Raw genomic sequence first — 27274 nt, forward strand, 5'->3', positions numbered from 1 at the left:
CAATTACACCTTTTCCACAGTTTAAACCATTACAGCAAAATAAAGGTGTTAAATGCACTAAACATGTTCTTTTACATGTTACTAGTAAATATAAATGTAAAATAAACATGATAAATACTTTAAATGGGTATTTAAAAAGGAATAAGAAATTAAATAATGAAATAAAAAGAAAAATAATACAAATTTAATAAAAAAAATAAATAAAGAATAGATAAAACATCTAAAAAACATGAAATAAAATAAATACATTGAAAAATAATTAAGATAATAAATAATACAAATTAAATTAAATGAAAACAAAAATACAATGAAATCAATTCAAAAATAAGGAATGAAATTGAATAAAATGCATTAAATTTGCTTCAGTTTTAACTCATCAGCAAAGTGATCAAGTTTGAATGTTTTAATGAATGAATTATGTCTGACTCTTCCCTCTTTTAACCACTGAAAACGATGCGACTCGTTCACTGCAAAGGCGACCGTCCCACATCGAGCGTCCTCAGCACGTTAGAAAGAGTCACACGCTCGACTCATGACATAATATCTTTATGTTGGATAAGCATCTTGTACATTTCTGAACAGCATCAAGCCGTTTCACACAAATATATTTATACCAAAGACACGTTTGTTTGAGGCCGTCCTCCAAGTGCAAACAACAAGAACAAAAATACTACTCTTCATTTGATCACTACAGTAAAAGTCCAGCTGTTTCAACTATAGCAACAAATCATAATGTCTTTATGGGACAAAAACAACCCAAATCATGTTTATGGGACAAAAACAACCCCAATGTGACGCCACGGCTCTACACGCTTCCAAAAATAATGTTAGTCTTAAATAAAATAAGCTTAAATACATAAAAATAATGATGTAATAATGCTTTCTAATATCCGGGCTGATCAGTGGACTCGAGTGTCTTTAAGCTCCGCCCCCACACCAAAGCAATTCCATTTTAAAAACATTTAAAAGTGTCCATAAAATGTGCTAAAACATAAACGTTGTGTGAAAATGTAGCTCGACTCGATACATTAATGACATTTCTGTGTTTAAATCACAAAGTATTATGTCTTATTGCTATAAATGATGGACGGAGCAGGACAAACTCGTATATTTGGGTGATTTTTGCAGTTAAAATATCATTAATTGACAAACATTTAAATCTTTAGTATGCTTTGATATATTAATGCTATATCTGTTCTAAATTAACAGAAGATTAAAAAGACAAAAATTCGAGTGATTTTCGCTAGAATTAAAATAAATAAATTAGAAATGTGTTAAAATAATGAGTAAAATGTCTCATTATAAATAGCAAAATGTTATAAATACATTTTAATTGTTAATAAAAAACTATTCTATTATAGAAAGGAGTGTTTTAAATAAAAGCTAAAATAATTTTCTCAAATAATTTACCGATTAAGAATAAATAAAGGAATTTTTACAATGCCCAAACTTTAAGACAAAATGGAATAAAACATAATACATTAGAACGTTGGTCATTTTTAGCAGTTCTCGTGATGTTTTTACTAAATTAATTAAAACACGTCTTCCTCGAATCGCCTTGGTTACAACCGCGCGCTCACGTTAGCATATCGGGGCTAACTTTGGTTTATTACCCCTCTGTAATACCCTCTGCTGCCTGTAGATGGAGCGCCAACACGAATCCTGAGAGAGAATCAAGTGTGTGGTTCACGCCAAAGGACAAGACGTGTATGATGATGCAGAATACGTGTCCTTTAAAGTGTACGATGATGCAGAATACGTGTCCTTTAAAGTGTACGATGATGCAGAATACGTGTCCTTTAAAGTATTCGTTTATATTTCACTCTAGTTTAAATACTTTTAGGCACAATCATTAAATGGAAGTATTTTTTAAGTATAAGTATTTTATAAGTTGAACGAGGCACATTCGATGGTCGTGCAGTGGACGAGCTACAAAAGTAAAAGTATTCATGTATCTGCACTTAAGTACGTTTTACAGCGGATACTTTGTACTTTCTCTACATTTGAGAGCAAGAATGTGTACTATCTGCAGTACTAAAGTATTTATTATGGTTTTTGGAGCTGCTGGAGCGTTTATGCAGCGTTTATAGTCGCAAAAACAAAGCAAAGGCAATAGTTTCACCCATAATCAGAACTATACTTTACATCGTTGTATCTGTACTTGAGCAAACGCAGTACTTCTACAAACGCAGTACTTCTACTACGGTAAAAGTACGAGCGAATCTGACGCGTATAAACGGAAGTGCTTTGGTGCGGCTGGAGCTTTAGGTTGCTACATTTCATTAAAGGCTTTTACAGTTTTACAGTTTCACCTCCGTTTCCCCCCCGTCCCGAATAGGAGCTCGGGTATCTGTCCCCCCTGCTCGCCCGTCCCGTCAGTTCAGGAGTAGAATATGAGCTCGGGTATCTGTCCCCCTGCTCGCCCGTCCCATCAGTTCAGGAGTAGAATATGAGCTCGGTATCTGTCCCCCCTGCTCGCCCGTCCCGTCAGTTCAGGAGTAGAATATGAGCTCGGGTATCTGTCCCCCTGCTCGCCCGTCCCGCCAGTTCAGGAGTAGAATATGAGCTCGGTATCTGTCCCCCCTGCTCGCCCGTCCCATCAGTTCAGGAGTAGAATATGAGCTCGGGTATCTGTCCCCCTGCTCGCCCGTCCCATCAGTTCAGGAGTAGAATATGAGCTCGGTATCTGTCCCCCCTGCTCGCCCGTCCCGTCAGTTCAGGAGTAGAATATGAGCTCGGGTATCTGTCCCCCTGCTCGCCCGTCCCGCCAGTTCAGGAGTAGAATATGAGCTCGGTATCTGTCCCCCCTGCTCGCCCGTCCCATCAGTTCAGGAGTAGAATATGAGCTCGGGTATCTGTCCCCCCTGCACGCCCGTCCCGTTGGTGCTGTCGGACGAGCACTGGAACTGAAACGTCACTTTCCCGCACTGCACCTCCGTCATGCCCTCCTGCCCGAAGTAGCTGAGCTCGTTCCCGTCCAGGACGGCGCTCACCGTGTAGAACGTGTCCTGTTCCACCTGCACCGGGTTCTCGAACCAAACTGGGAACGTGCTGCTGGAGCCGTCTGACACAAACTTGGTGAGATTCTGCGCCAGCGTGGCGCCCTGCCGCTTCAGCTCGATCCGGACGCTGTACTCCGCTTTGCCGCCGCTCGACCCGTACAGCCCGAGCCCGGCGATGAAGATGCGCTTGTCCACGGCGAACTGGATGCTGTCGCAGCGCCCCCGGTAGCGCCACTGGTTGCTCCTGTACGCCGACGACTGGAAGCGGTGGCACCTCTGCGGCGCCAGGCCCTGCCGCGCCGCCGCCGGGAAGTCCAGCTGCGGCTTCTTGGCGGCGGTGAACCACAGGAACACATTGTGCGTCTCCTCCAGCGTCAGGATGTCTGACTGCGCCGCCCCGTCGGCGAACTCCTCCAGCGTCATGGTCGGGATGCGCACCAGGAACAGCGCCTTGCCCAGGACGTCCCGCCGGTTGCGGATGGTCGGGCCCAGGCCCTGGCGCTTGCACTCGGCGCTCGCCCAGTTCATGACGGCGTCGAAGATCGCCACCTCCTTGGCGTTCAGGGTCTCTCGCCGCAGGATGATCTCCAGCGTCTGCAGGTCGATCTCGCAGAAGCCCTCTGAGCAGAGCGCCAGTTCGGCCTGGGCGTCGATGACCTCCCAGCAGCGCTGCGTGAGCTCGGGCTCCTCGAACAGGCGGCTCTGCGACAGGAGTACGCAGGCGTTCTTGGCCTCCAGGCTCGTCTCCAGGAACGTGACGCAGGCCTTGGCCAGCGCCGGCACGATGTACTTCTTGGCGGCGTAAAGCGTGGCCAGAACGGTGTCGGCCTCCAGGTCGATCTCGTCGCTGTACAGGTACCTGAGCGAGAAGGGACAACGCGAGCGATTAAAAGAGACCGTAAAGCAGATGTTTGGGCTTTTTTAGCTTGAATCTACGAAACGTAATGTGATTTTTACTTGACCCAAGGCCACGAGCGAGATTCTTTTACCATGCTGGACCCACATGAGGCTAAAGTAAAGCTTCGCCGTGTAACGTGTAATTCTCACTTTGTCGAGTCATAAAACCTCTTCTCGACACGTGGCGTGTTCTGGATCCGTGTTTCGCCCGAAGAACATCTATTTGTTTATTAAAATCGAGAATAATCTTTAAGAAGCTCTAGGTCGAGGAGTTAAACGGTTATTCCTCTTGTCGAGTTTTGAATAACAGTGTAAATCTGAGACTGAAGCTTTTTAGATACAGAATATTCACGAACGGTTTATTCATTGACATTTTGATTTAATAACGCGGCGGTCTTAATTATTAAAGGTGTTTTTATGTGTTTTAGAGTCAGTTTAGTCAGAAATATTACAATAAAGCATGATAGTCTAAACTATACTATAATTTATTGATGTTTAAATCGTATTGTTTATAACACGAATCACATTTTAAATCACGTTTTCAGAATGATTAAAATATGGCCTTTACTTTTGGACATTCTAGTTTTTAATGGACTTGATTTTTCCTGCGTGACTCACAAACTAAACAAACTACAATCAATAAATAAGAAAAGTTTGAATGTTTCTGGTCCATCTTCAGAACATCCTGTTTTTTAACTCTTAACCATTTGAAGATTTAAGAGGGAATTTCAACCGCGTGAAACTGTTTTTTCTGAACTTGAAAGAGTCATTTTCTAAACCACAACAAAGTCGCAGAAGTTCAAAGTTATTTTTAGAGGTTTTTCGGGAGAAAAAAAGTGAGTAAAAAGGGGGAGACGTTTGAACAAAGTGTAATTACAGACGGTGCGGGACATCTGTGCTTTACTTTGAAATGAGAGACGATGATGTGTCTTTGAAGGAGAGGAAAGAGAGAGAAGGAGGAGAGGAAAGAGAGGAGGAGAAAGAAGCAGAGGAAAGAGAAGGAGGAGAGGAAAGAGGGAGAAGGAGGAGAAAGAAGCAGAGGAAAGAGAAGGAGGAGAGGAAAGAGGGAGAAGGAGGAGAGGAAAGAGGGAGAAGGAGGAGAGGAAAGAGAGAGGAGGAGAAAGAAGCAGAGGAAAGAGAAGGAGGAGAGGAAAGAGGAGGAGAGGAAAGAGGGAGAAGGAGGAGAAAGAAGCAGAGGAAAGAGAAGGAGGAGAGGGAGAAGGAGGAGAGGAAAGAGAGGAGGCGAAAGAAGCAGAGGAAAGAAGGAGAGGAAAGAGGAGGAGATGAAAGAGAGAAGGAGAGGAAGGAGAGAGAATGAGAGGAAAGAGAAGGAGGAGAGGAAAGAAGAGGAGTGAAGCTTGAGGAAATGCAGATGTTTGGCAGAAGCAGAAAAAACGCCTGTAACTGGAGCTGAAGAGGATTTAAAGGGTTTAATTAATTCTGTTGAACATCGAGACTTTTTAAAATGCATTTCAAACCAAACAATGTGTGGAATACGGCGACTTAAGTGTTTTAATGGTGAAAATCAGAACTGGTTCATTCTTTTTGGACATTTTGATGTAATAATGCAGCCGTCATTGTTCTTATGAGTCTTTATGGTCCAGAGAAATACTGACTATCCAAATACAGCAGTTCTTTGTTGTATCGTCGACTTGATTTGTCAGTGACTCGTAACTGTCTGAACAATAGAAGGTGGTGTAGTTCACCACGGCTCCAGCAGAGGGAGAAATACAGTATTACAACTTAAACACGGCTTGAATGTAATCAAAAGAAGTTGCTGTAGTTCTAGATGCAGTAGAAGTAGTTTGAGTAAAGAGGAGTTGGAGAGGACGGAAGAGGAGTGTTGGAGGAAAAAAGAGGAGTTGGAGGACAAAAGTGGAGTGTTGGAGGACAAAAGAGGAGTGTTGGAGGACAAAAGAGGAGTGTTGGAGGACAAAAGTGGAGTGTTGGAGGACAAAAGAGGAGTTGGAGGACAAAAGAGGAGTTGGAGGACAAAAGAGGAGTGTTGGAGGACAAAAGAGGAGTGTTGGAGGACAAAAGTGGAGTGTTGGAGGACAAAAGTGGAGTGTTGGAGGACAAAAGTGGAGTGTTGGAGGACAAAAGTGGAGTGTTGGAGGACAAAAGTGGAGTGTTGGAGGACAAAAGTGGAGTGTTGGAGGACAAAAGAGGAGTTGGAGGACAAAAGAAGAGTTGGAGGACAAAAGAGGAGTTGGAGGACAAAAGAGGAGTTTGAGGACGGGGGAGCTGGAGGACGAGTAACAGGACTTTATCGGGTGTCGCTCCTTTAGACGCGTCAGGAGTCAAAGGAAGTGCCATCGAGGACGGAGTGGAGCGAAGGCAGGACTTACTTGAGCAGGATGAGGAACGCCGCCGGCTCCACGTCTGGGATCTGGATGTCGGCCTCTTCCTCGGCCAGATCGCCGTAAAACATGGCACAGAAGACCGAGCTGCCCACGGCCAACACGTACTGGAGAGGGGAACCAAACAAAGACTTTAGATTCTCCTCCCGATAAACTCGCACATGGACTGAAGTCGAGAAGCGGAAAATGATTTTAGACGATTTAATGAGACGAACAAACTACAAACACGAGATTTAAGAGTCTCTTGACGATCCAACGCGGACTAAAGAGCGAAACGGAATCTAAACACAAACGCACGATTTTAGATTCTCCCGATGACCTTGAACACGGAAGAAACAAACTATAAAACGGAAACGATGAGCGATTTTAGGGATCCGCACTGTAGATGTAGAAAAATATTTAAAAGTAGTTTCTTTTACGTGGGCCGCCAGCGCGTTTTAGACAGGTTTTTGAGACAACCACAAGAAAAACAAAATGTATAAGCACGAACGCACGATTTTAGATTCTCCTGATCGTCTGAAACACTTACTGAAGATGGAAAACGGAATCAAAACACAAGGTTTTAGAGTCTTTTCATAACCCTGTGGCCCTCAGAGGCAACTGTTGTTGTGATTTTGGGCCTTACAAAAATAAATTGATTTGATTTGAACACTATGGAGATTTTCATGATGAGTCAGCATTATTTTGGTTGTTGTGGATGGTCAGTTGTGTTTGTGTTGCACGTCGTTCTTTGTGGCAATAGATTTAACTTAAAGACTCTAATACATTTCAAGTTTGTAGATGATTAACGATGTTTGAGTAATCCTTCTAAACGCCTGATACAAGCTTCTCAAGTCGACGTGCAAAGAAAAGCTCCGCGAAAGAGTGAAATATTCAGGGAAACTGCTCGATTTGTCAAAAGTATCGATACCCGGATACAAATTGATACTAAATCCAGTAAATACGCATTTGAACAAGTGTCGTACTGATAAAAAACGCTCACCTAAGACTCTTTTGGATCATTTTAGCAAGGCCTTTACTTTACAATCAAAACGGACATTTTAGTATCGCAAACTCTATATCTGACTTCAACGTTAACGCGATTGTGACGTAATGAAAGCGCAAAACGTGTCACGAATCCACAAATCTGGCATTTTCCACGCTGGACACAAAAATGATAAAAGTATAAATCAAATATTCAAGTATTTTATAGTTGGTCAAGTATAAACAGACTCAAACGCAACCGGATTTACCTTTTTTAAGACAAAGACGGCGACATTACTGCATCTAAAAGTCCAAAAAGAATCAACATTTTCTGATTTCCATGAATAATAAACCTTTTGATTTCGTAAATATTCTCGACCTTGAAGCTTTCAGTCGATCTTTATTTGGTTTATAATGTTTTTTAAAGTCTCGATGAACTGGTCGACTGGTAAAATAATGAAGTGTTTGTAGTGAATGTGCTCGAGTCGTGTGCGCGATTGGACCGTGTTTACCTTGTGGGCGGGGACTCTCTGCGACTCCCCTGGTGGCCCGACGACGAAGTGCACGTCGGCCATCAGCTCATTGTTAAACATCAACGCGTTTCTATGGACGCGAGGGAAAACAGAAGAGTGGGAAGAGGAGAGAGGAAAGAGAGAGAATTAGTGTTGCATAACCAGGACTTCCTCCTTCTGCCCAGAGACCTGTGCTATTTTCAAACGTTTGGGGGAAAATATTCAGATTTTGGTTGACGAAAGGCTCAAAGAGTCGGCGATACTGACGGAACATTAGATCCCGACAAGTAAAGTCAAACGATATTCTGTCAATTCAAAAGAAACATGTTAAAACGCGTCTTTAAACGTGTTTGTTGAGGTTTAATGATCAGACACATGGGAAATGTCTCAAATGAATCACAAAAGTGCAGAAATATCAGCTTTATACGCTTATTTTAAAGTTTACAACTGCATTTTTTTTCATTTTTAATCATTTTTTGCCATTTTTCAACGATAAAGTTGAGATTTAAATGTTTTATATCCTCAAAACAACATCCAGGAGTCAAAAAAGAATCAAATATACACTTAAATCATAAATATTCTCCAGTCTGTCGCTGTATTTTAAGTTTTATTTGGTTGAAAATATGAAAACCGAATGGAGATGTCATAGTTTTGCTTGGAATGTTCCATTGTACAGCATTAAAGTCCATCTGTTCTTCTAATTCTGACTGAGTTTGGTGGTGATGAAGCTGTGGTAAATGTTTATCACAGTTTTACTTCTGTTAAGTTGCAGTTTGTGGAGTTTAAAATGACAGGAAGTGGAGCTGAATCCCTCTGTGATGTCATCAGTGTGCGACAGAGACAGTTTAAACCATGGTTGGACTAAATAAAGGTGTTTTATGGTCTTATTGTGTGTCAGGTCAGAACTGTTGAGTCATTGATGTGGAGTTTGGCTTTTGTTTACAGTCTGGTTGCTATGGTAACAGCTGTGGAACCACCTCTACCTGTGTCATATCTGTGCCAGGAAGTACAACTATAAACTTTACACAAACGGTTCAAACTGGAGACAAACAAGCAAAATGTTGAGTCACAGATTTTAGATAAAGTTACAGGTCGGCTCTGTGGAGAGGCGAGCTCAGTCACAATAATAATGTATCATGTTTTTCTCACTGCAAAGACGTGTAACTGAGCTATTTACAAAGGTTAAATGCATTACTGTGGAACATGGCGGGCGTAACAACGTAACCCGCTGTGTCGTGTTTACATCATGAGGTCGAGTTTGAGCTCATGTACGAATAACGTCTGCGCATTTGTCCTCTAAATCCACTCCTGTTCAGATGTAAAGAGGGAAAGGAAATGCAAACGTCAGGGTCGTTTCCTGTGAGGCTGTGTTTGTTTTAGGCCCGCTTTAGTCCTGCTTTAGACCTGCTTTAGTCCCGCTTTAGTCCTGCTTTAGACCTGCTTTAGTCCCGCTTTAGTCCCGCTTTAGTCCCGCTTTAGACCTGCTTTAGTCCTGCTTTAGACCTGCTTTAGTCCTGCTTTAGACCTGCTTTAGTCCTGCTTTAGTCCTGGTTTAGTCCTGCTTTAGACCTGTTTTAGTCCTGCTTTAGCCCTGCTTTAGACCTGCTTTAGTCCTGCTTTAGACCTGCTTTAGACCTGCTTTAGTCCTGCTTTAGACCTGCTTTAGACCTGCTTTAGTCCTGCTTTAGACCTGCTTTAGTCCTGGTTTAGTCCTGCTTTAGACCTGTTTTAGTCCTGCTTTAGTCCTGCTTTAGACCTGCTTTAGTCCTGCTTTAGACCTGCTTTAGTCCTGGTTTAGTCCTGCTTTAGACCTGTTTTAGTCCTGCTTTAGACCTGTTTTAGACCTGCTTTAGTCCTGTTTTAGTCCTGCTTTAGCCCTGCTTTAGACCTGCTTTAGCCCTGCTTTAGACCTGCTTTAGACCTGTAGTAGATTAAATGACAAACCCGTGTGGCGTAAAACAAGGTGACTTTGAGCGTTTGGGGGAAAAAACGTACTCAGACTGTCAGCAAATGAGAATCCTCTATTACATAACAAAGACTAAACCAGGTCTAAACCAGGGACACATCAAACAGGAGTAAACAAGTCTCTGTAACAGGACCAAACCTGGACTAAACTGGAACATGTCCAGATTTCCAAAGGCGCAGGACTGAACCAGGACTACGCCAGGACTACACCTGGACTAAACTAGTAATACACCAGGACCACACCTGGACCACACCTGGACTACACTAGTAATACACCAGGACCACACCTGGACCACACCTGGACTACACTAGTAATACACCAGGACCACACCTGGACCACACCTGGACTACACTAGTAATACACCAGGACCACACCTGGACCACACCTGGACTACACTAGTAATACACCAGGACCACACCTGGACCACACCTGGACTACACTAGTAATACACCAGGACCACACCTGGACCACACCTGGACTACACTAGTAATACACCAGGACCACACCTGGACCACACCTGGACCACACTAGTAATACACCAGGACCACACCTGGACCACACTAGTAATACACCAGGACCACACCTGGACTACACTAGTAATACACCAGGACCACACCTGGACTACACTAGTAATACACCAGGACCACACCTGGACTACACTAGTAATACACCAGGACCACACCTGGACTACACTAGTAATACACCAGGACCACACCTGGACCACACCTGGACTACACTAGTAATACACCAGGACCACACCTGGACTACACTAGTAATACACCAGGACCACACCTGGACTACACTAGTAATACACCAGGACCACACCTGGACTACACTAGTAATACACCAGGACCACACTAGTAATACACCAGGACCACACCTGGACTACACTAGTAATACACCAGGACCACACCTGGACCACACTAGTAATACACCAGGACCACACCTGGACCACACCTGGACCACACTAGTAATACACCAGGACCACACCTGGACCACACCTGGACCACACTAGTAATACACCAGGACCACACCTGGACTACACTAGTAATACACCAGGACCACACCTGGACTACACTAGTAATACACCAGGACCACACCTGGACTACACCAGCACCTGAACTTTTCCACATCTAAAAGCCACTCAAAGTCATTCCTAAACCAGGATTAAGATAAAGGGTTCAGGACTAGAACAGGACTAAACGTGTCTAAACGAGGACAAACTCTCTGGCCCCGCCTCCTTTACAGAGTCATGTGATGTCACTTGTGTTGACGGATCAAATCCAAGCGTTTTTTACGTGAGTTTGTAGAGTTTATTTCACCAGTGACCGTCCAAAAGCGCTGCACTGTCCCACACTGTCCACTCCGCACTGTCCACTCCGCACTGTCCACTCCGCACTGTCCACTCCGCACTGTCCACTCCGCACTGTCCACTCCGCACTGTCCACTCCGCACTGTCCACTCCACATACCACGTTTTGAAGCGTTGACACGGATTTTACAGGATTATTTCGAGCATAATTCAGTTTGTAAAGAGACTCGTGTCCAGCTCTGGTCAGACTCTGGACCGCGCGTCTCGCATCGTTTGCTTTATAACAAACTCAAAACGCTGCAGTCTCGGATCAGAGCACTCCCCGGTCATCGGTCACCCCCCCCCCCCCCGAGAGCCCTCCGTTTATACGTGTCCCACAGTCAAACGCGCATTTGACGCACGCGCTTCTGCGGCTCGCACACGGAACGCGGTGTCCTTTTCGGATCCCGCGCCGCGTCGCTCCCCGCTCGCCCGCGCGTGTGTGTCGTGTCCCGGGGCCCGGTGTGTTTACCTCTCCCGGAGCGTGGGGTGGTGGCACTGCCAGCTGGCCGGCTCCACGGGGCTGTTGTTGTTGGCGATGTTCTGCTGGACGGAGGTCGGCGTGGACGCGGCGCTCGCGCTGCTGCTGCTCGCCTGGCACACGGTCACCTCTTTGGGCTTCTCCGCGTCCGCCACCGTCGTCCCGCTGGCCAGGCCCGCGGTGCCGCTGGCCAGGCCCGTGTTGGCGGGGTACAGCTCCGCAGCCATCTTCTTTTCCTGCTGCTTCTTCTTGTGTTTGAGGCTGAGGGAGCGCGTCAGGAGCTCGGAACACACCGGGAGCCGCACCGGGAGCGCGCCGACCTTCAGAGACTTCTTGAGGGTTTCTGGGAGGAAGATGAGGCAGGTCAGACACCTCATGACCCGGCCATGATGGAGCAGCCTGCAGTCCGCCGTGGGCATCGGCGCAGAGCCCCCCGCGCGCCTCTCCGGAAAACCACGAAGCGCGCTCGGACTTTTACGGACGGTGGCGGCGGTCACAACGATCCCCGCGGTGCGTGAAAACGGCACAAATCACCACGATCCCGGAGACGATCCCGCTGCGTGAGAAGCGTCGGCCGCGTCACGACTCGTGAGCCCGTGGTTCCCGTAGTTCCTCCCGTAGTTCCTCCCGTAGTTCCTCCCGTAGTTCCTCCCGTAGTTCCTCCCGTGGCTCCGTGGCGGTCACCTCATCCTCTCTGGACCGTTTTCCCTTTCCTGCGTAATCCGAGCCGCAGCTGGTTCTCGCGCCGTTAATCCTCCGTTACTCCCGCCGCGGTCCCGCGCGTGACACCGGGGCAAAAGCACGTCTCCGTGTCCCGTGTCCCGCGCGTCCTTCGTGCTCGACACTCGGTTGTGGACTTGTTTTTCTCCGGTGCAGTTTATTTTCTCTCGTGTTTTTTTTTCCCCGTCGTGATGTTCACTGTGGAAGCCCCGCCCACAGCTCTCACCGCGGCCAATGAGGCTCCGGCTCCGCGGTGACCGAGCCCCCGCCCACCGGCCCGAGCCCCCGCCCACCGGCCCGAGCCCCCGCCCACCGGCCCGAGCCCCGCCCCTTCAGCGGAACAACAAATACATGTAAATCTAAAATCCTGACAAGAACTGAACTCTGCACATGTGTTAAGTAAAGGCAGAGTACTGAACAAGTGTACTCGAGTAAAAGTACAGTTACATGACTGAAATGTACTCGAGTACAAGTACTGCTGCCAAATCTGTACTTTAAAGTAAAAAAGTACACAAGAACAAAAAATAGTATTAGTTACTACTTTTTAACATGTCTTTTCAGTACACACAAGTACAAGTACACGTTTATAAATCTACTTCAAAAAAGCCACTCAATTACAGTATCTTGAGTATTTGTGATTAGTCTCTTTCTTCCTTAATTCCAGGTTTCATCAAATATAAAAATATAATTATGTTGCTTCTATTTGAAGCGACTGAAGCGATTTTTTTTCTCTACTTTATGTAAAATAAAAAAAATGTTTATCCAGTATTTTCAGGATTTGAGTCCTGACATGCAACGTTTATTTTATTTACACCTACCGACTTATTTTTATTTGCAAAAATCTTAATGAATTAGTTAAAAATGAAAACAAAATATCAGAATCAGACGAAATCAGAATAAAGTCCATCTCCTTTGTGCCTTTTTCAAGCCTTTTTTTTAAAGTTTCTCGTTTGATAAAAGGTCAAACATTTGGACATTTGAGTCTCACGACGTCTCGGGTCAAACCATCGTCTGCTGAACGTTTCATCTTTGCGTTTGATTCGTTTGTTGGAGACTTCACTTCCTGTTTCTCTCGACAAAGCTTTAGTTCAGTTTGAATTATATTTTAGACCCTTATTTTGCATTTTTGTTTAAGTCTTTTTTCTGGACGATAGATTGAACCAAAAATACTTCATTTTGCTAATTATTTCTTTGGTTCTTGATCATATTGTGACCTGAATACCGTATTTTCCGGACTATAAGTGGCACCTTCTTTCATAGTTTTGGCCGAGGTGCGACTTATACTTATATTTATACTTATATACTTATACTTATACTCCAGTGCGTCTTATATATGTTTTTTTCTTCTCAATTATGCATTTTTTGGCTGGTGCCTTATACTCCGGAAAATGCGGTAAATGAAGTCGTTTCACATTGAAGTCTTTTTTCTGGACGATAGATTGAACCAAAAAGACGGTAATTTTGCTTCTAAAACTGTCACGATTCTTCTTGTTTCTTCGCTTCTTGATGATATTGTGAGCTGAATATTCTGGATCATCGACGAACACAATGATCTTGACGTGGTTTCGGTGCAGTTTAAGTTCTAATTGGACCGAAATGAGACTTAATGACCCCAATTATAAACCGTTTACCCGCGACACCCGTTTAAACCCTTTGGCTCTGGTTCTCTCCTCGCTCTGACGATCTCTGAACTCTTCACCTTCTAAAGCCGCATTGTTCCTCGTCTTCATCGCTTTGGCACGATCTGGACTCAGCGCTGAGAGAGGAAAACCTATTATTAGTCCTGGAGAGAAGAGAGAGAGCGGGAGAGAGAGGAGAGGGAAAAAGCAGGAGAGGGAAGGAGAGAGCGAGAGAGAGAGGGGAGAGAAGGAGGGAAAGAAAGAAGAGGAGAGAGAAGGTGGGAGAGGGAAGAAGAGAAGGGGAGAGAAAGTGAGAGAGAAAGAAGGAGAGAAAGAAGGGGAGAGCGGGACAAAGCTGGAAAAGGAGAGATTACGGGGGAGAGGAGGACGGGGGATGGGACTTTTGGATCCTGTTACTTTCGGCCTCATAGACTTTCCACCAACACAACTGGAGATACAGCAGCTCTGTGAGGAAAGAACTGGAGATACAGCAGCTCTGAGGAAAGAACTGCAGAAAGAAGGAAAGAACAATGCTCCAGTGGAAAGAGAAAAGACCCTCTCGACTGGACCCTGTGAGGGAGGAATCCTTCCTCAGAGGGATCCGTCCTCAGAGGGATCCGTCCTCAGAGGGATCCGTCCTCAGAGGGATCCGTCCTCAGAGGGATCCGTCCTCAGAGGGATCCGTCCTCAGAGGGATCCGTCCTCAGAGGGATCCGTCCTGGTGCTGAGGGCCGGCATTTCCCCCAAGCTCATAAATGTACTTGGGCCTCAGAACTCCTGCCGTGGACGCAGTAAATGGATACTTAAAGCGCAGACAGCCGATGATGCTCTGCGGTCTGTATTTGACTCAGATTCTGCTTCCTCTGCATCCTCTGCTTCCTCTGCCCCCCCCCCCCTTCCACTTGACGAGCTCTCGGTGATTAGACGGTCAATGTTGGTCAGGAGAAAGTCTCTCCACAAACGTTTACCAGACTTAACACTGACTCTTTACTCTGCTCACTGATTTTTTTGCGCCCGCTCAGACCCATTGTTGTTGTTTCTGCGCCCGCTCAGACCCATTGTTGTTGTTTCTGCGCCCGCTCAGACCCATTGTAGTTGTTTCTGCGCCCGCTCAGACCCATTGTTGTTGTTTCTGCGCCCGCTCAGACCCATTGTTGTTGTTTCTGCGCCCGCTCAGACCCATTTTTGTTGTTTCTGCGCCCGCTCAGACCCATTGTTGTTGTTTCTGCGCCCGCTCAGACCCATTGTTGTTGTTTCTGCGCCCGCTCAGACCCATTGTTGTTGTTTCTGCACCCGCTCAGACCCATTGTTGTTGTTTCTGCGCCCGCTCAGACCCATTGTTGTTGTTTCTGCACCCGCTCAGACCCATTGTTGTTTTTGCGCCCGCTCAGATCCGTGCCTTTACATCCCGCGCTTCGCTCAGTTGCTGCAGTTCGGGGAGAAGAATCACGATGTGTCGATGACGGCGCTGCGGCTGCTGCAGAGGATGAAGCGGGACTGGATGCACACGGGGCGAAGGCCGTCCGGGCTCTGCGGCGCAGGTAACCACTCTGCCAGTGTCTGGGAACGCGCTAACGGCCGGCGCACCCGCTACGCGCTACCTCCAGAGGCCCCTTGACCACCAGAGGCCCCATGACCACCAGGGCTCCTTGACCACCAGAGGCCCCTTGACCACCAGAGGCCCCTTGACCACCAGAGGCCCCTTGACCACCTGGGGCCCCCTTGACCACCTGGGGCCCCATGACCACCTGGGGCCCCCTTGACCACCTGGGGCCCCCTTGACCACCTGGGGCCCCCGTGACCACCTGGGGCCCCCGTGACCACCTGGGCCCCCCGTGACCACCTGGGCCCCCCGTGACCAACAGAGGCCCCATGACCAACAGAGGCCCCATGACCAACAGAGGCCCCATGACCACCAGAGGCCCCATGACTATTTTAGAGCAGTGTTTGTGTCCTGCAGCGCTCCTAGTGGCCGCTCGCATGTACGACTTCAGGCGAACGCTCAAAGAGATCGTGGACGTGGTCAAAGTCTGCGAGACCACGCTCCGGAAAAGGTGAGGACCGTTTCTCGACTCCGCGTCTCGTTTCTCCTCCGCCGTCTTTCTGACCCGCGCTTCTGTTTGCCCCGCCCCTTTAAGGTTGAACGAGTTCGAGGACACGCCCACCAGTCGCATGACCATCGAAGACTTCATGAGGGTGGACCTGGACCAGGAGTGTGACCCGCCCTGTTTCACCGCCGGGCTCCAGAAGAAGAAGATTAAAGGGGTGAGGATGGGCCCTTTTCTACTATTGGCCCTCCCTTTTCTACGATGGGTGGGCCCTTTTCTACTATTGGCCCTTTTCTACCATGGTCCTTCCTTTTCTACCATACCATGGGCCCTTTTCTACCATACGATGGACCCTTTTGTACGACGGGCCCCGTGCGTTGTCTCTTTTCTAATGCAAACTTGGGCGATATTAAGAAGACACATTCAGATGCAGATGAATATCGATATCGTTAATGCTTTTTTATCGTTTTTCTCACGTTTTCTCTGACTTTGCTCTTTCCCTCCTGAAGCTGGAGATCGAGTTGATGAAACGGATCAATGACGATATCGAAGGTGAGACTTTGGCGTTTGCAGCTGAATCGTATGCTAACGCTAACACTCGATACTATAACGCTAATGCTAACACTCGATACTATTCTACCTTCTGTCGTCGTTCTAGACGAGATCCTTGAATTCGAGGATGAAATCGACGCCGAGCTCGAGAACCGCCGACCCAAACTGAGAGGGATCTACGCCGTCTACGCCCGAGAAGGTGACGCTCGCTCAACGAGGCCGATCCGTCGCCGCTAAACGCTCCAGCGACGCGGACGTCATGGATGTTCCGTGTGTTCTTGTGGCAGTGCCGGTGCAGAACCTGGAGCAGGCAATGTGCCTCGCCGCCAAAGACGAGAAGGTCTGCGACAAGGAGGACGAGGACGAGCTGGAGGCCGTGGCCAAGCACTTCGGGAAAGATCTGGACGAGCTGACCATCGCGGCGCTGAGGAAGCTGGAGCGGCCCCTGGACCCGTCCCAGTGCGAGGCCGACGAGGAGGACCGGGGCGAGGAGGACCCGGCCCCGATCCCCCCGAGGAACGCCCCCACACTGGAGTCCATCCTGGGCCCGATTCGCTCGGCCGCCACGCTGGGCCTGAGCCAGTCCATCAGCAGCTGCATCACGGACAAGGACAAAGGTGAGCGACGACGGCGCGGTGAGGAGGACGACGACGAGGGGGCGAGATTTTTACAAATCCAGGTTGAAGTTGGCCGACTGGCGACTTCTAGATAAAGAACATTTACAAATAAAGTGCATTTAGGATGGAAGTTTTATTTTCAGGACATTTTGAATATTGCCACTGTCTTTGTTATAAACGGTCTTTTTGTGCAGTTGAGTCATCGAAATACAACTGTTGTTCTCGTTTACATATTGCGATGAAGCTCATCTCGTTCGACGGGTTTATTAAATCTAAAGTTTAAAACCGTTACTCATCGGTTAATCTGACGTGTCTGTGTTTCCCGCTCGTTCAGTTTAAGACTCGACTAAACGACTCGAACACACGGGACTTAAAAGCGTCGTGAGTCACGGGTCGTCATGGAGATGTCCTCATCTTTCTGACCCCGGCGTGTTCCCTCGAGCTTTCACTTTCATTGTCTCGTTACTGTGTTCACTCGTTCATCCGCTCGTCATCTAATGTTTTCATGTAGAAATATGGGATTTGTAAAAATTGCCAATATTTTACACATAAAACTATAAAACTTAAAGTTCACAGTTTAAATCCCAAATCCCCTGAAAATGTTTTTGTATTTAGTTCATGTCAAACCGTTTGCCCCCCCTGGCCCCCCTCGGCCCCCCGTTGCCCCCGCTGACCTACATTTGCCGTGTTGCAGTGTAAAGTGCTTTCTTTGAGCGGCAGCAGTAAATCTTGCACCTGTTTGATAAATATTTGATTTTATTGTCGACTTCAGACTCGTAAAAGGCGTCGTCTCTTTAAATATTAAAAGGCTTCGTCCATATTAATGATGCTGATAATCCACAAACTGCTGTTTCTGAGAGAGACGCAGCAGGAGAGAGGAGGAGCACCTGCTCTGGAGGAGGAGAGAGAGGGGAGGAGCACCTGCTCTGGAGGAGGAGAGAGAGAGGAGGAGCACCTGCTCTGGAGGAGGAGAGAGAGAGGAGGAGCACCTGCTCTGGAGGAGGAGAGAGAGAGGAGGAGCACCTGCTCTGGAGGAGGAGAGAGAGGGGAGCACCTGCTCTGGAGGAGGAGAGAGAGAGGAGGAGCACCTGCTCTGGAGGAGGAGAGAGCGAGGAGCACCTGCTCTGGAGCAGGAGAGAGGAGGAGCACCTGCTCTGGAGGAGGAGAGAGCGAGGAGCACCTGCTCTGGAGGAGGAGAGAGAGGGGAGGAGCACCTGCTCTGGAGGAGGAGAGAGAGAGGAGGAGCACCTGCTCTGGAGGAGGAGAGAGGAGGAGCACCTGCTCTGGAGGAGGAGAGAGAGGGGAGGAGAGGAAGGACCAGGGACTAAACAGGTGTAAAGCACCCAGTAGTGCTCTAGTCGCTCTGGTCCTGGTGGTCCTGGTGGTCCTGGTGGTCCTGGTGGTCCTGGTGGTCCTGGTGGTCCTGGTGGTCCTGGTGGTCCTCTTGTATCCGCTCCACTCTGAATCCTGGAGCTGTTGGAGCAGGTGTTTGTGAGTCTGCAGTGGCTCCCCCTGTGGCTCCCCCTGTTGTTCCCCCTGTAGCTCCCCGTGTGGCTCCCCCTGTGGCTCCCCCTGTGGCTCCCCCTGTTGTTCCCCCTGTAGCTCCCCGTGTGGCTCCCCCTGTGGCTCCCCCTGTGGCTCCCCCTGTAGCTCCCCCTGTTGTTCCCCCTGTAGCTCCCCGTGTGGCTCCCCCTGTGGCTCCCCTGTGTGGCTCCCCCTGTGGCTCCCCCTGTGGCTCCCCCTGTAGCTCCCCCTGTAGCTCCCCGTGTGGCTCCCCCTGTGGCTCCCCCTGTAGCTCCCCCTGTAGCTCCCCGTGTGGCTCCCCGTGTGGCTCCCCCTGTAGCTCCCCGTGTGGCTCCCCCTGTGGCTCCCCCTGTAGCTCCCCCTGTAGCTCCCCGTGTGGCTCCCCCTGTGGCTCCCCCTGTGGCTCCCCCTGTAGCGCCCCGTGTAGCTCCCCCTGTAGCTCCCCGTGTGGCTCCCCGTGTGGCTCCCCCTGTGGCTCCCCCTGTGGCTCCCCCTGTGGCTCCCCGTGTGGGCCCTTTAAGACTCGCTCACTCTCTTTAGGCTCCTGGAGGTCAGAGGTCAGACGTCCAGCTTTTCTCAGGGACAGAATGAGACGGGTCGAAATCCAGAAGCTGCAGGAACGTACAACGTGAAAACAACCGAAAAAATGTCTTTCCATTTAAATATTTGAGTTTAGACTCGACAAACGTGAGATTCTCAGATGATTTGTTTCAGTTCAAATGTGAGTCTTATTTTAGAGCCTTAATCTCAATATAATCTGTCTTTTTGCTGCTCTGATCGTCCTCTTTGTCCCTGCTCTGTTCTCTCTCTCGTTTAAAGCTGTTCTCCTCCGTCTGACCTGCTTTTCTTCTCTCTGAAGATTCACCTTTTGTGGACGAGTCTTTGTGGTCGGACGGTTTAGAGTTTCAGAAGACAAAGCCTCTGGTAACGGGGCGTGAACAGGACGCACTGTGATCAGATCAGAGTGTTTAAGATAACGAACTACACTAGACCCGCTTTAGTCCAGTTTCAGACCCGCTTTAGTCCAGTTACAGACCCGCTTTAGTCCAGTTTCAGACCCGCTTTAGTCCAGTTACAGACCCGCTTTAGTCCAGTTACAGACCCGCTTTAGTCCAGTTACAGACCCGCTTTAGTCCAGTTTCAGACCCGCTTTAGTCCAGTTACAGACCCGCTTTAGTCCAGTTTCAGACCCGCTTTAGTCCAGTTACAGACCCGCTTTAGTCCAGTTACTGATCCGCTTTAGTCCAGTTACTGACCCGCTTTAGTCCAGTTACTGACCCGCTTTAGTCCAGTTACAGACCCGCTTTAGTCCAGTTACAGACCCGCTTTAGTCCAGTTTCAGACCCGCTTTAGTCCAGTTACAGACCCGGTTTAGTCCAGTTACAGACCCGCTTTAGTCCAGTTACAGACCCGCTTTAGTCCAGTTACTGATCCGCTTTAGTCCAGTTACTGACCCGCTTTAGTCCAGTTACTGACCCGCTTTAGTCCAGTTACAGACCCGCTTTAGTCCAGTTACAGACCCGCTTTAGTCCAGTTACAGACCCGCTTTAGTCCAGTTACAGACCCGCTTTAGTCCAGTTACAGACCCGCTTTAGTCCAGTTACTGACCGGCTTTAGTCCAGTTACTGACCCGCTTTAGTCCAGTTTCAGACCCGCCTTAGTCCAGTTACAGACCCGCTTTAGTCCAGTTACAGACCTGCTTTAGTCCAGTTACTGACCCGCTTTAGTCCAGTTACTGACCCGCTTTAGTCCAGTTACAGACCCGCTTTAGTCCAGTTACTGACCCGCTTTAGTCCAGTTACTGACCCGCTTTAGTCCAGTTACTGACCCGCTTTAGTCCAGTTACAGACCCGCTTTAGTCCAGTTACAGACCCGCTTTAGTCCAGTTACAGACCCGCTTTAGTCCAGTTACTGACCCGCTTTAGTCCAGTTACTGACCCGCTTTAGTCCAGTTACTGACCCGCTTTAGTCCAGTTACAGACCCGCTTTAGTCCAGTTACAGACCCGCTTTAGTCCAGTTACAGACCCGCTTTAGTCCAGTTACAGACCCGCTTTAGTCCAGTTACAGACCCGCTTTAGTCCAGTTACAGACCCGCTTTAGTCCAGTTACAGACCCGCTTTAGTCCAGTTACAGACCCGCTTTAGTCCAGTTACAGACCCGCTTTAGTCCAGTTACTGACCCGCTTTAGTCCAGTTACAGACGCGGTTTAGTCCAGTTACAGACGCGGTTTAGTCCAGTTACTGACCCGGTTTAGTCCAGTTACAGACCTGCTTTAGTCCAGTTACAGACCTGCTTTAGTCCAGTTACTGACCCGGTTTAGTCCAGTTACAGACCTGCTTTACTCCAGTTACAGACCTGCTTTAGTCCAGTTACAGACCTGCTTTAGTCCAGTTACTGACCCGGTTTAGTCCAGTTACAGACCTGCTTTACTCCAGTTAGACCTGCTTTAGTCCAGTTACAGACCCGGTTTAGTCCAGTTACAGACCCGCTTTAGTCCAGTTACAGACCCGCTTTAGTCCAGTTACTGACCCGGTTTAGTCCAGTTACAGACCTGCTTTACTCCAGTTAGACCTGCTTTAGTCCAGTTACAGACCCGGTTTAGTCCAGTTACAGACCCGCTTTAGTCCAGTTACAGACCCGCTTTAGTCCAGTTACTGACCCGCTTTAGTCCAGTTTCAGACCCGCTTTAGTCCAGTTTCAGACCCGCTTTAGTCCAGTTACAGACCCGCTTTAGTCCAGTTACAGACCCGCTTTAGTCCAGTTACTGACCCGCTTTAGTCCAGTTACAGACCCGCTTTAGTCCAGTTACTGACCCGCTTTAGTCCAGTTTCAGACCCGCTTTAGTCCAGTTTCAGACCCGCTTTAGTCCAGTTTCAGACCCGCTTTAGTCCAGTTACAGACCCGCTTTAGTCCAGTTTCAGACCCGCCTTAGTCCAGTTACAGACCCGCTTTAGTCCAGTTACAGACCTGCTTTAGTCCAGTTACTGACCCGCTTTAGTCCAGTTACTGACCCGCTTTAGTCCAGTTACAGACCCGCTTTAGTCCAGTTACAGACCCGCTTTAGTCCAGTTACAGACCCGCTTTAGTCCAGTTTCAGACCCGCTTTAGTCCAGTTACTGACCCGCTTTAGTCCAGTTACAGACCCGCTTTAGTCCAGTTACTGACCCGCTTTAGTCCAGTTTCAGACCCGCTTTAGTCCAGTTACTGACCCGCTTTAGTCCAGTTACAGACCCGCTTTAGTCCAGTTACTGACCCGCTTTAGTCCAGTTTCTAAGTATTTTTCTGCTCGGTTTGTTTCTTCAGCTGTTACAATCCTGTTTCCTGTCCTGTGTTTGTTTGTTTGTTTGAGCACTTCCTGTTTGGCCTTTCACAGTAAAAGCCTCTCGCGCCGCTGGTTTTATTTTTATGTGGTTTTATTTTGTTTTGACAGTTGGAGAGACGGACGGAGGAGAGCTGGACCTCAGCGGCATCGACGACAAGGAAATAGAACTGGTACAAACACTGAACACCATGACAGGGGCCGACAGGGACTGACAGGGGCCATTAACCTGTTCATTTGAATGTTTTCAGTATCTTCTGGACGACAGGGAAATCCAGATTAAGACTGCGCTGTGGATGGCAGAAAACTCCGACTACCTCAAAGAACAGAGAGGTTTGTGTGTTTAAAGAGAGACAACGTTTCAGTTTCAAAAGTGAAAACCATGAAATTACCGTCTGTTTTCAGAAAAAGAAGCAAGAATCGCCAAAGAGAAAGAGCTCGGAATTTACAAAGAGAAAAAAAAGGTAATCGACAATAACTGAACCAAGACTAAACCAGGACTAACTTGGGTAGACTTTGGGAGACGTGGGGAGACTTTGGGAGACGGAGAGAGACTTTGGGAGACGTGGAGAGACTTTGGGAGACTTTGGGAGACGTGGAGAGACTTTGGGAGACTTTGGGAGACGTGGAGAGACTTTGGGAGACGTGGAGAGACTTTGGGAGACGTGGAGAGACTTTGGGAGACGTGGAGAGACTTTGAGAGACTTTGGGAGATGAGGGGAGACTTTGGGAGATGAGGGGAGACTTTGGAAGACGTGGGAAGACTTTGGGAGATGTGGAGAGACTTTGGGAGATGTGGAGGGACTTTGGGAGACATGGGGAGACTTTGAGAGACTTTGGGAGATGTGGGAAGACTGGAAGATGTGGAGAGAATTTGGGAGACGTGGAGAGACTTTGGAAGACGTGGAGAGACTTTGGGAGACGTGGGGAGACTTTGGGAGACGTGGGGAGACTTTGAGAGATGTGGAGAGACTTTGGGGGTCGTGGGGAGACTTTGGGGGACGTGGAGAGACTTTGGGAGACGTGGGGAGACTTTGGGAGACGTGAGGAGACTTTGGGAGACGTGGGGAGACTTTGAGAGACTTTGGGAGATGTGGAGAGACTTTGGAAGACGTGGGGAGACTTTGAGAGATGTGGAGAGACTTTGGGGGTCGTGGGGAGGCTTTGGGGGACGTGGGGAGACTTTGGAAGACGTGGGGAGACTTTGGAAGACGTGGGGAGACTTTGGAAGACGTGGGGAGACTTTGGAAGACGTGGGGAGACTTTGAGAGATGTGGAGAGACTTTGGGAGACTTTGGGCGACGTGACAAAATCTCTGAATCTTGTGCATGTAAATAGCTCTGAGCGCTGCGTGTTGGTGTGTTGCAGTATCCCGCTTCAGGCAAACGCAAGAAAGATGCGACCATGGCGAACTCAACCGGCGAGGCCATCGGGAAAATGCTGGAGGCCAAAAAAATCTCCTCTAAAATAAATTACGACGTGTTGAAAGACTTGGACGTGAAACCGGGAGCGAGTCCGGCCAAGGAGGAGGAGCCGGCCCTGAAAACGCCCAAACTCACGCCGAGGACGCGGAGGGCGAACAGCACGCCGCTCACCCTCAGCACGCCGCTAAGCACGCTGGGAAAGAGGTACGCTCCGGACGCACCGGCTTTTGAAACGCATTTACACAATCGAGTTTTTATGATTTTCATATTTTGAGCAGGTATTTGTGGGAAAAACGTTGAAAAATCTGTAGAAGATGACAGGAAGTGACATCACACCAGGGACAGGAAGTGACATCACACCAGGGACACTCATACAGGAAGGACGTCACACCAGGGACAGGAAGTGACATCACACCAGGGACAGGAAGTGACGTCACACCAGGGACAGGAAGTGACATCACACCAGGGACAGGAAGTGACGTCACACCAGGGACACTCATACAGGAAGTACATCACACCAGGGACAGGAAGTGACATCACACCAGGGACACTCATTCCAGTCAAAGTTTATGAAGAATTTACACAAAACAAACAACAGCAACAACAGTCTAAGGAATACAGTCTGGCGGTAATGCAACACTCGGATGCCAACCGCCATAAAACAACAACAACAACAACAACAAACACATTTTTTGTCATATTTACCACGTTATAATAACTACACCTTCATTAAACTTGAGCTAAGACTTGATTTTTAATGAACATCAGTTTATTAAGAATGATCCAGGTTTAGTCACTACTTTGTGGGAGGAGTTAGAGTAATAAATAAGACGTTACTTAGTTTATTAAGTTTATTAAGAATGATTCTGGAGTTTAGTGTTTGCTCATGTTTTGTTATTTAAATGTGCTAAAATATAAAGAACAGGACTAAACCAGGACTGAACCAGGTCTAAACCAGGATTGAACCAGGACTAAACCAGGTCTAAACCAGGTCTAAAGCTTCAAACGCCACGACAGGAAGGCAAACTCATGCTATTGTCATAAAGTGTCATAAAGTGTGATAAAGCAGCTCTTTTTGTCCTAGTCGTTCAGTTCTGTTGTAGTTTATATCAGACCTATATTGACGTTTGTGTTTTTCTTTTAGTCTAAAAGTGAGTTTTCTGGTGGTTTTCTGTTCTAAAAGGAATTGGCATTTGAAACATTAGTATCTTCCTGATATCCGTCTTTTAGCTGTAATCTGAGTGTTTATGTCGACGCCCTTTATCGTGCTCATTATGCGTGGCGCTGTACGTTTGCTTGTCCTTTAAGTGCCTTTTAACAGCTTGAACTAATTGCCTCCGGTGGGATGAATAAAATGGTCTGAATCTGATTTATTGAGGCTTTTAAACGTGTAGTTAATACAAAGAAAATAGTGTTTTACCAGGTTTTCCTAAAGTAGGCGGAGTCTGTCGGCTAAATGCGACCTTAAAGTGCCTTAAAGACAGGTTTTTATAATATTATAATTTTGACTTTATTTGGTGTATTTGTACCGTTTTGTAAATATAAATAATAGTTTTACCCCGATCGAGCAGGTATTTGTGGAGAAAACCTTGAAAAATGTGTTGAAAATTATTACATGAAGTGACATCACACCAGGGGCACTCATACAGGAAGTGACATCACACCAGGGACACTCATACAGGAAGTGACATCACACCAGGGACACTCAGTCAAATTTGACGCATAATTTACACAAAATAAATGACTTTTTTGACTCTTTAAACATTAATTCAACAAAATAAAGCTACTTTTATATCTTTTTATTTGTCAAATTAAAACAATCGTGACATTATGAGTTTGATGATGAGTTTTGGATAATTTCCTACTGTGATGTCATCAACTACAACCAGGAAGTCAATTTATAAACCTGAAAAAATATGCTGTTCTGAAATAAAATGTGCATAATTGTGTCAATGTTTATCTTATACTTTTACCTTTTACTGTGTTTCAGTCCAAGTCAGAGGCACTTTGAGCCACGCCCATTTTAAATTAGAATTTTTGCTGTCGATTATGAATGATGAATGTTTTGTTGATTGTGTTTTTGAATCCCAAGGATCGATTTGTGTTTAAAAAAGCGCGTTCGGCCTCGTTCTGACCGCTCTCTGACCGCGAGCCTCGTTCTGACCGCTCTCTGACCACATGCAGCCTCGTTCTGACCGCTCTCTGACCGCGAGCCTCGTTCTGACCGCTCTCTGACCGCGTGCAGCCTCGTTCTGACCGCTCTCTGACCGCGTGCAGCCTCGTTCTGACCGCTCTCTGACCGCGTGCAGCCTCGTTCTGACCGCTCTCTGACCGCGTGCAGCCTCGTTCTGACCGCTCTCTGACCGCGTGCAGCCTCGTTCTGACCGCTCTCTGACCGCGTGCAGCCTCGTTCTGACCGCTCTCTGACCGCGTGCAGCCTCGTTCTGACCGCTCTCTGACCGCGTGCAGCCTCGTTCTGACCGCTCTCTGACCACATGCAGCCGGACAGTCGGACCCTCGCTCTGACAGCTCATGATGGACGAGCCGTTTTGTAACACGAAACTTCATTGATCGACGTTTAACGCTTCCAAAAACCAGAGGTCAGGGGTTAAACTCCGGGGTCAGCGGTGACGTGCGCTGCTCAATGGCGGCAGAAGGAGGCGGCGGCTTTGATGTCGGAGGAGGAGCAGGAGACGGAGCTAAGAGAGAGAGAGACAGAGAGACAGAGAGACAGAGACCCCACCCGTTTCCGGTCAGCGCTCTGTCGTTTGTTTTGACAGGAAGGAAGGCCGTTTCTTTGTAGGCTAAATGTGGACTGCGCTCCAGGAAACCCCGCCCACGTGTTTTGCTCATGCACACGCTCAGTTTAGCCCCGATCTGTGGTCAGCCTGGCCCCGCCCGAAACCCCCGGTAGGCCCCTGGAGTCGCAGGTTTCCCTTTGTTTGGGAGAGTGAGCGGTGGCTCCGCCCACAGAGCGCGGCGACGGCGTTTAGGAGACGCTGGTGGGCGTCGGCTCCGTTCGATCGTCTCGCGTGTCGTTCTAGTGTCGAGTTCACCCCAAAACCACGTCTCAGCTCATCAAAATAGTGTTTAAATCTGACTCCGCCTCCAGGTCCGATTCTTGAACAAGACGATCAGTTAAAAAGTGAAAGAATTAAGTCGTATTTATCTTTTGTACATTTTTGACTTTCTTTAAATAAGGTTTGTCATTTCAAGAATAGTAGCACTTTCTCTCTCTCCCCCTCCCGCCTCCTCAGCTGACACACTTTTCTGACAGTTTAAAGTGACAGGAAGTGGAGCTGAATCCCTCTGTGATGTCATCAGTGTGTGACACAGAGACAGTTTAAACCATGGTTGGACTAAATAAAGGTGTTTTATGGTCTTATTGCGTGTCGTTTATGTGGAGTGTGGCTCTTGTTTACAGTCTGGTTGCTATGGTAACAGCTGTGGAACCACCTCTACCTGTGTCATATCTGTGCTCACGTCCAACCAGGAAGGACAACTATAAACTTTACACAAATGGGCAAAATGTTGAGTCAAATCTGAAATATAATTGTGTTTATTACATTTTAGTGAAATGTGTGTTTAAAGTGTCATATGGACTTAACTTCTACAAGCGAACGAAGCGTGAAGTGAATCCGTCAAATTATATTGTAATTTTCTTCCACTGTTTATCTGTGAGTTTAAGCAAAATTAAGTGTTTACGGGATTTTCTGGACAATAAGTTGCACCTTTTTTCATAGTTTTGTCCGGGGTGCGACTTATACTCCAGAGCGACTTATTCAATTCTATTTATTTTTGTAACGCCCAAAATCACAACAACAGTTGCCTCGGATATTGTTCATTATTTTCACACTGACGACCACAAGAGGGCGCTCTAGGCTCTAAGCAACGCAGAAGAAGAATCTACACTTCCTCT

General features: G+C 47.6%; 2 protein-coding genes across 3 annotated transcripts in view; one reads left to right on the forward strand and one right to left on the reverse strand.

Moving 5' to 3' along the window:
* The window catches only part of brf1a (BRF1 general transcription factor IIIB subunit a), a 60430-nt gene that overhangs the window by 23418 nt on the left and 9738 nt on the right, over window positions 1-27274 (forward strand). For both annotated transcript variants that reach the window (XM_072457069.1, XM_072457070.1), the window contains 10 exons: window positions 15262-15411; window positions 15831-15924; window positions 16009-16135; window positions 16428-16470; window positions 16577-16669; window positions 16758-17087; window positions 22043-22104; window positions 22183-22264; window positions 22337-22395; window positions 23300-23559. In XM_072457069.1, coding sequence (XP_072313170.1) covers window positions 15262-15411; window positions 15831-15924; window positions 16009-16135; window positions 16428-16470; window positions 16577-16669; window positions 16758-17087; window positions 22043-22104; window positions 22183-22264; window positions 22337-22395; window positions 23300-23559 — 1300 coding nt within the window. The remainder of the gene's footprint in view (window positions 1-15261; window positions 15412-15830; window positions 15925-16008; window positions 16136-16427; window positions 16471-16576; window positions 16670-16757; window positions 17088-22042; window positions 22105-22182; window positions 22265-22336; window positions 22396-23299; window positions 23560-27274) is intronic.
* On the reverse strand, window positions 2655-12029 carry LOC140370107 (BTB/POZ domain-containing protein 6-B-like). The gene is made up of 4 exons (XM_072457079.1): window positions 11523-12029; window positions 7735-7825; window positions 6248-6366; window positions 2655-3861 (listed from the first exon to the last, which is right to left on the reverse strand). The coding sequence occupies exons 1-4, from the start codon at window positions 11948-11950 to the stop codon at window positions 2829-2831; spliced, it is 1671 nt and encodes a 556-aa protein (XP_072313180.1). The 5' UTR covers window positions 11951-12029; the 3' UTR covers window positions 2655-2828.

The sequence above is a fragment of the Eucyclogobius newberryi genome, unplaced genomic scaffold (genome assembly GCF_026437365.1).
Source record: "Eucyclogobius newberryi isolate DKJ021-1_F unplaced genomic scaffold, fEucNew1.0.hap1 SCAF_21, whole genome shotgun sequence".
In the NCBI taxonomy this organism is placed as follows: domain Eukaryota; kingdom Metazoa; phylum Chordata; class Actinopteri; order Gobiiformes; family Gobiidae; genus Eucyclogobius; species Eucyclogobius newberryi.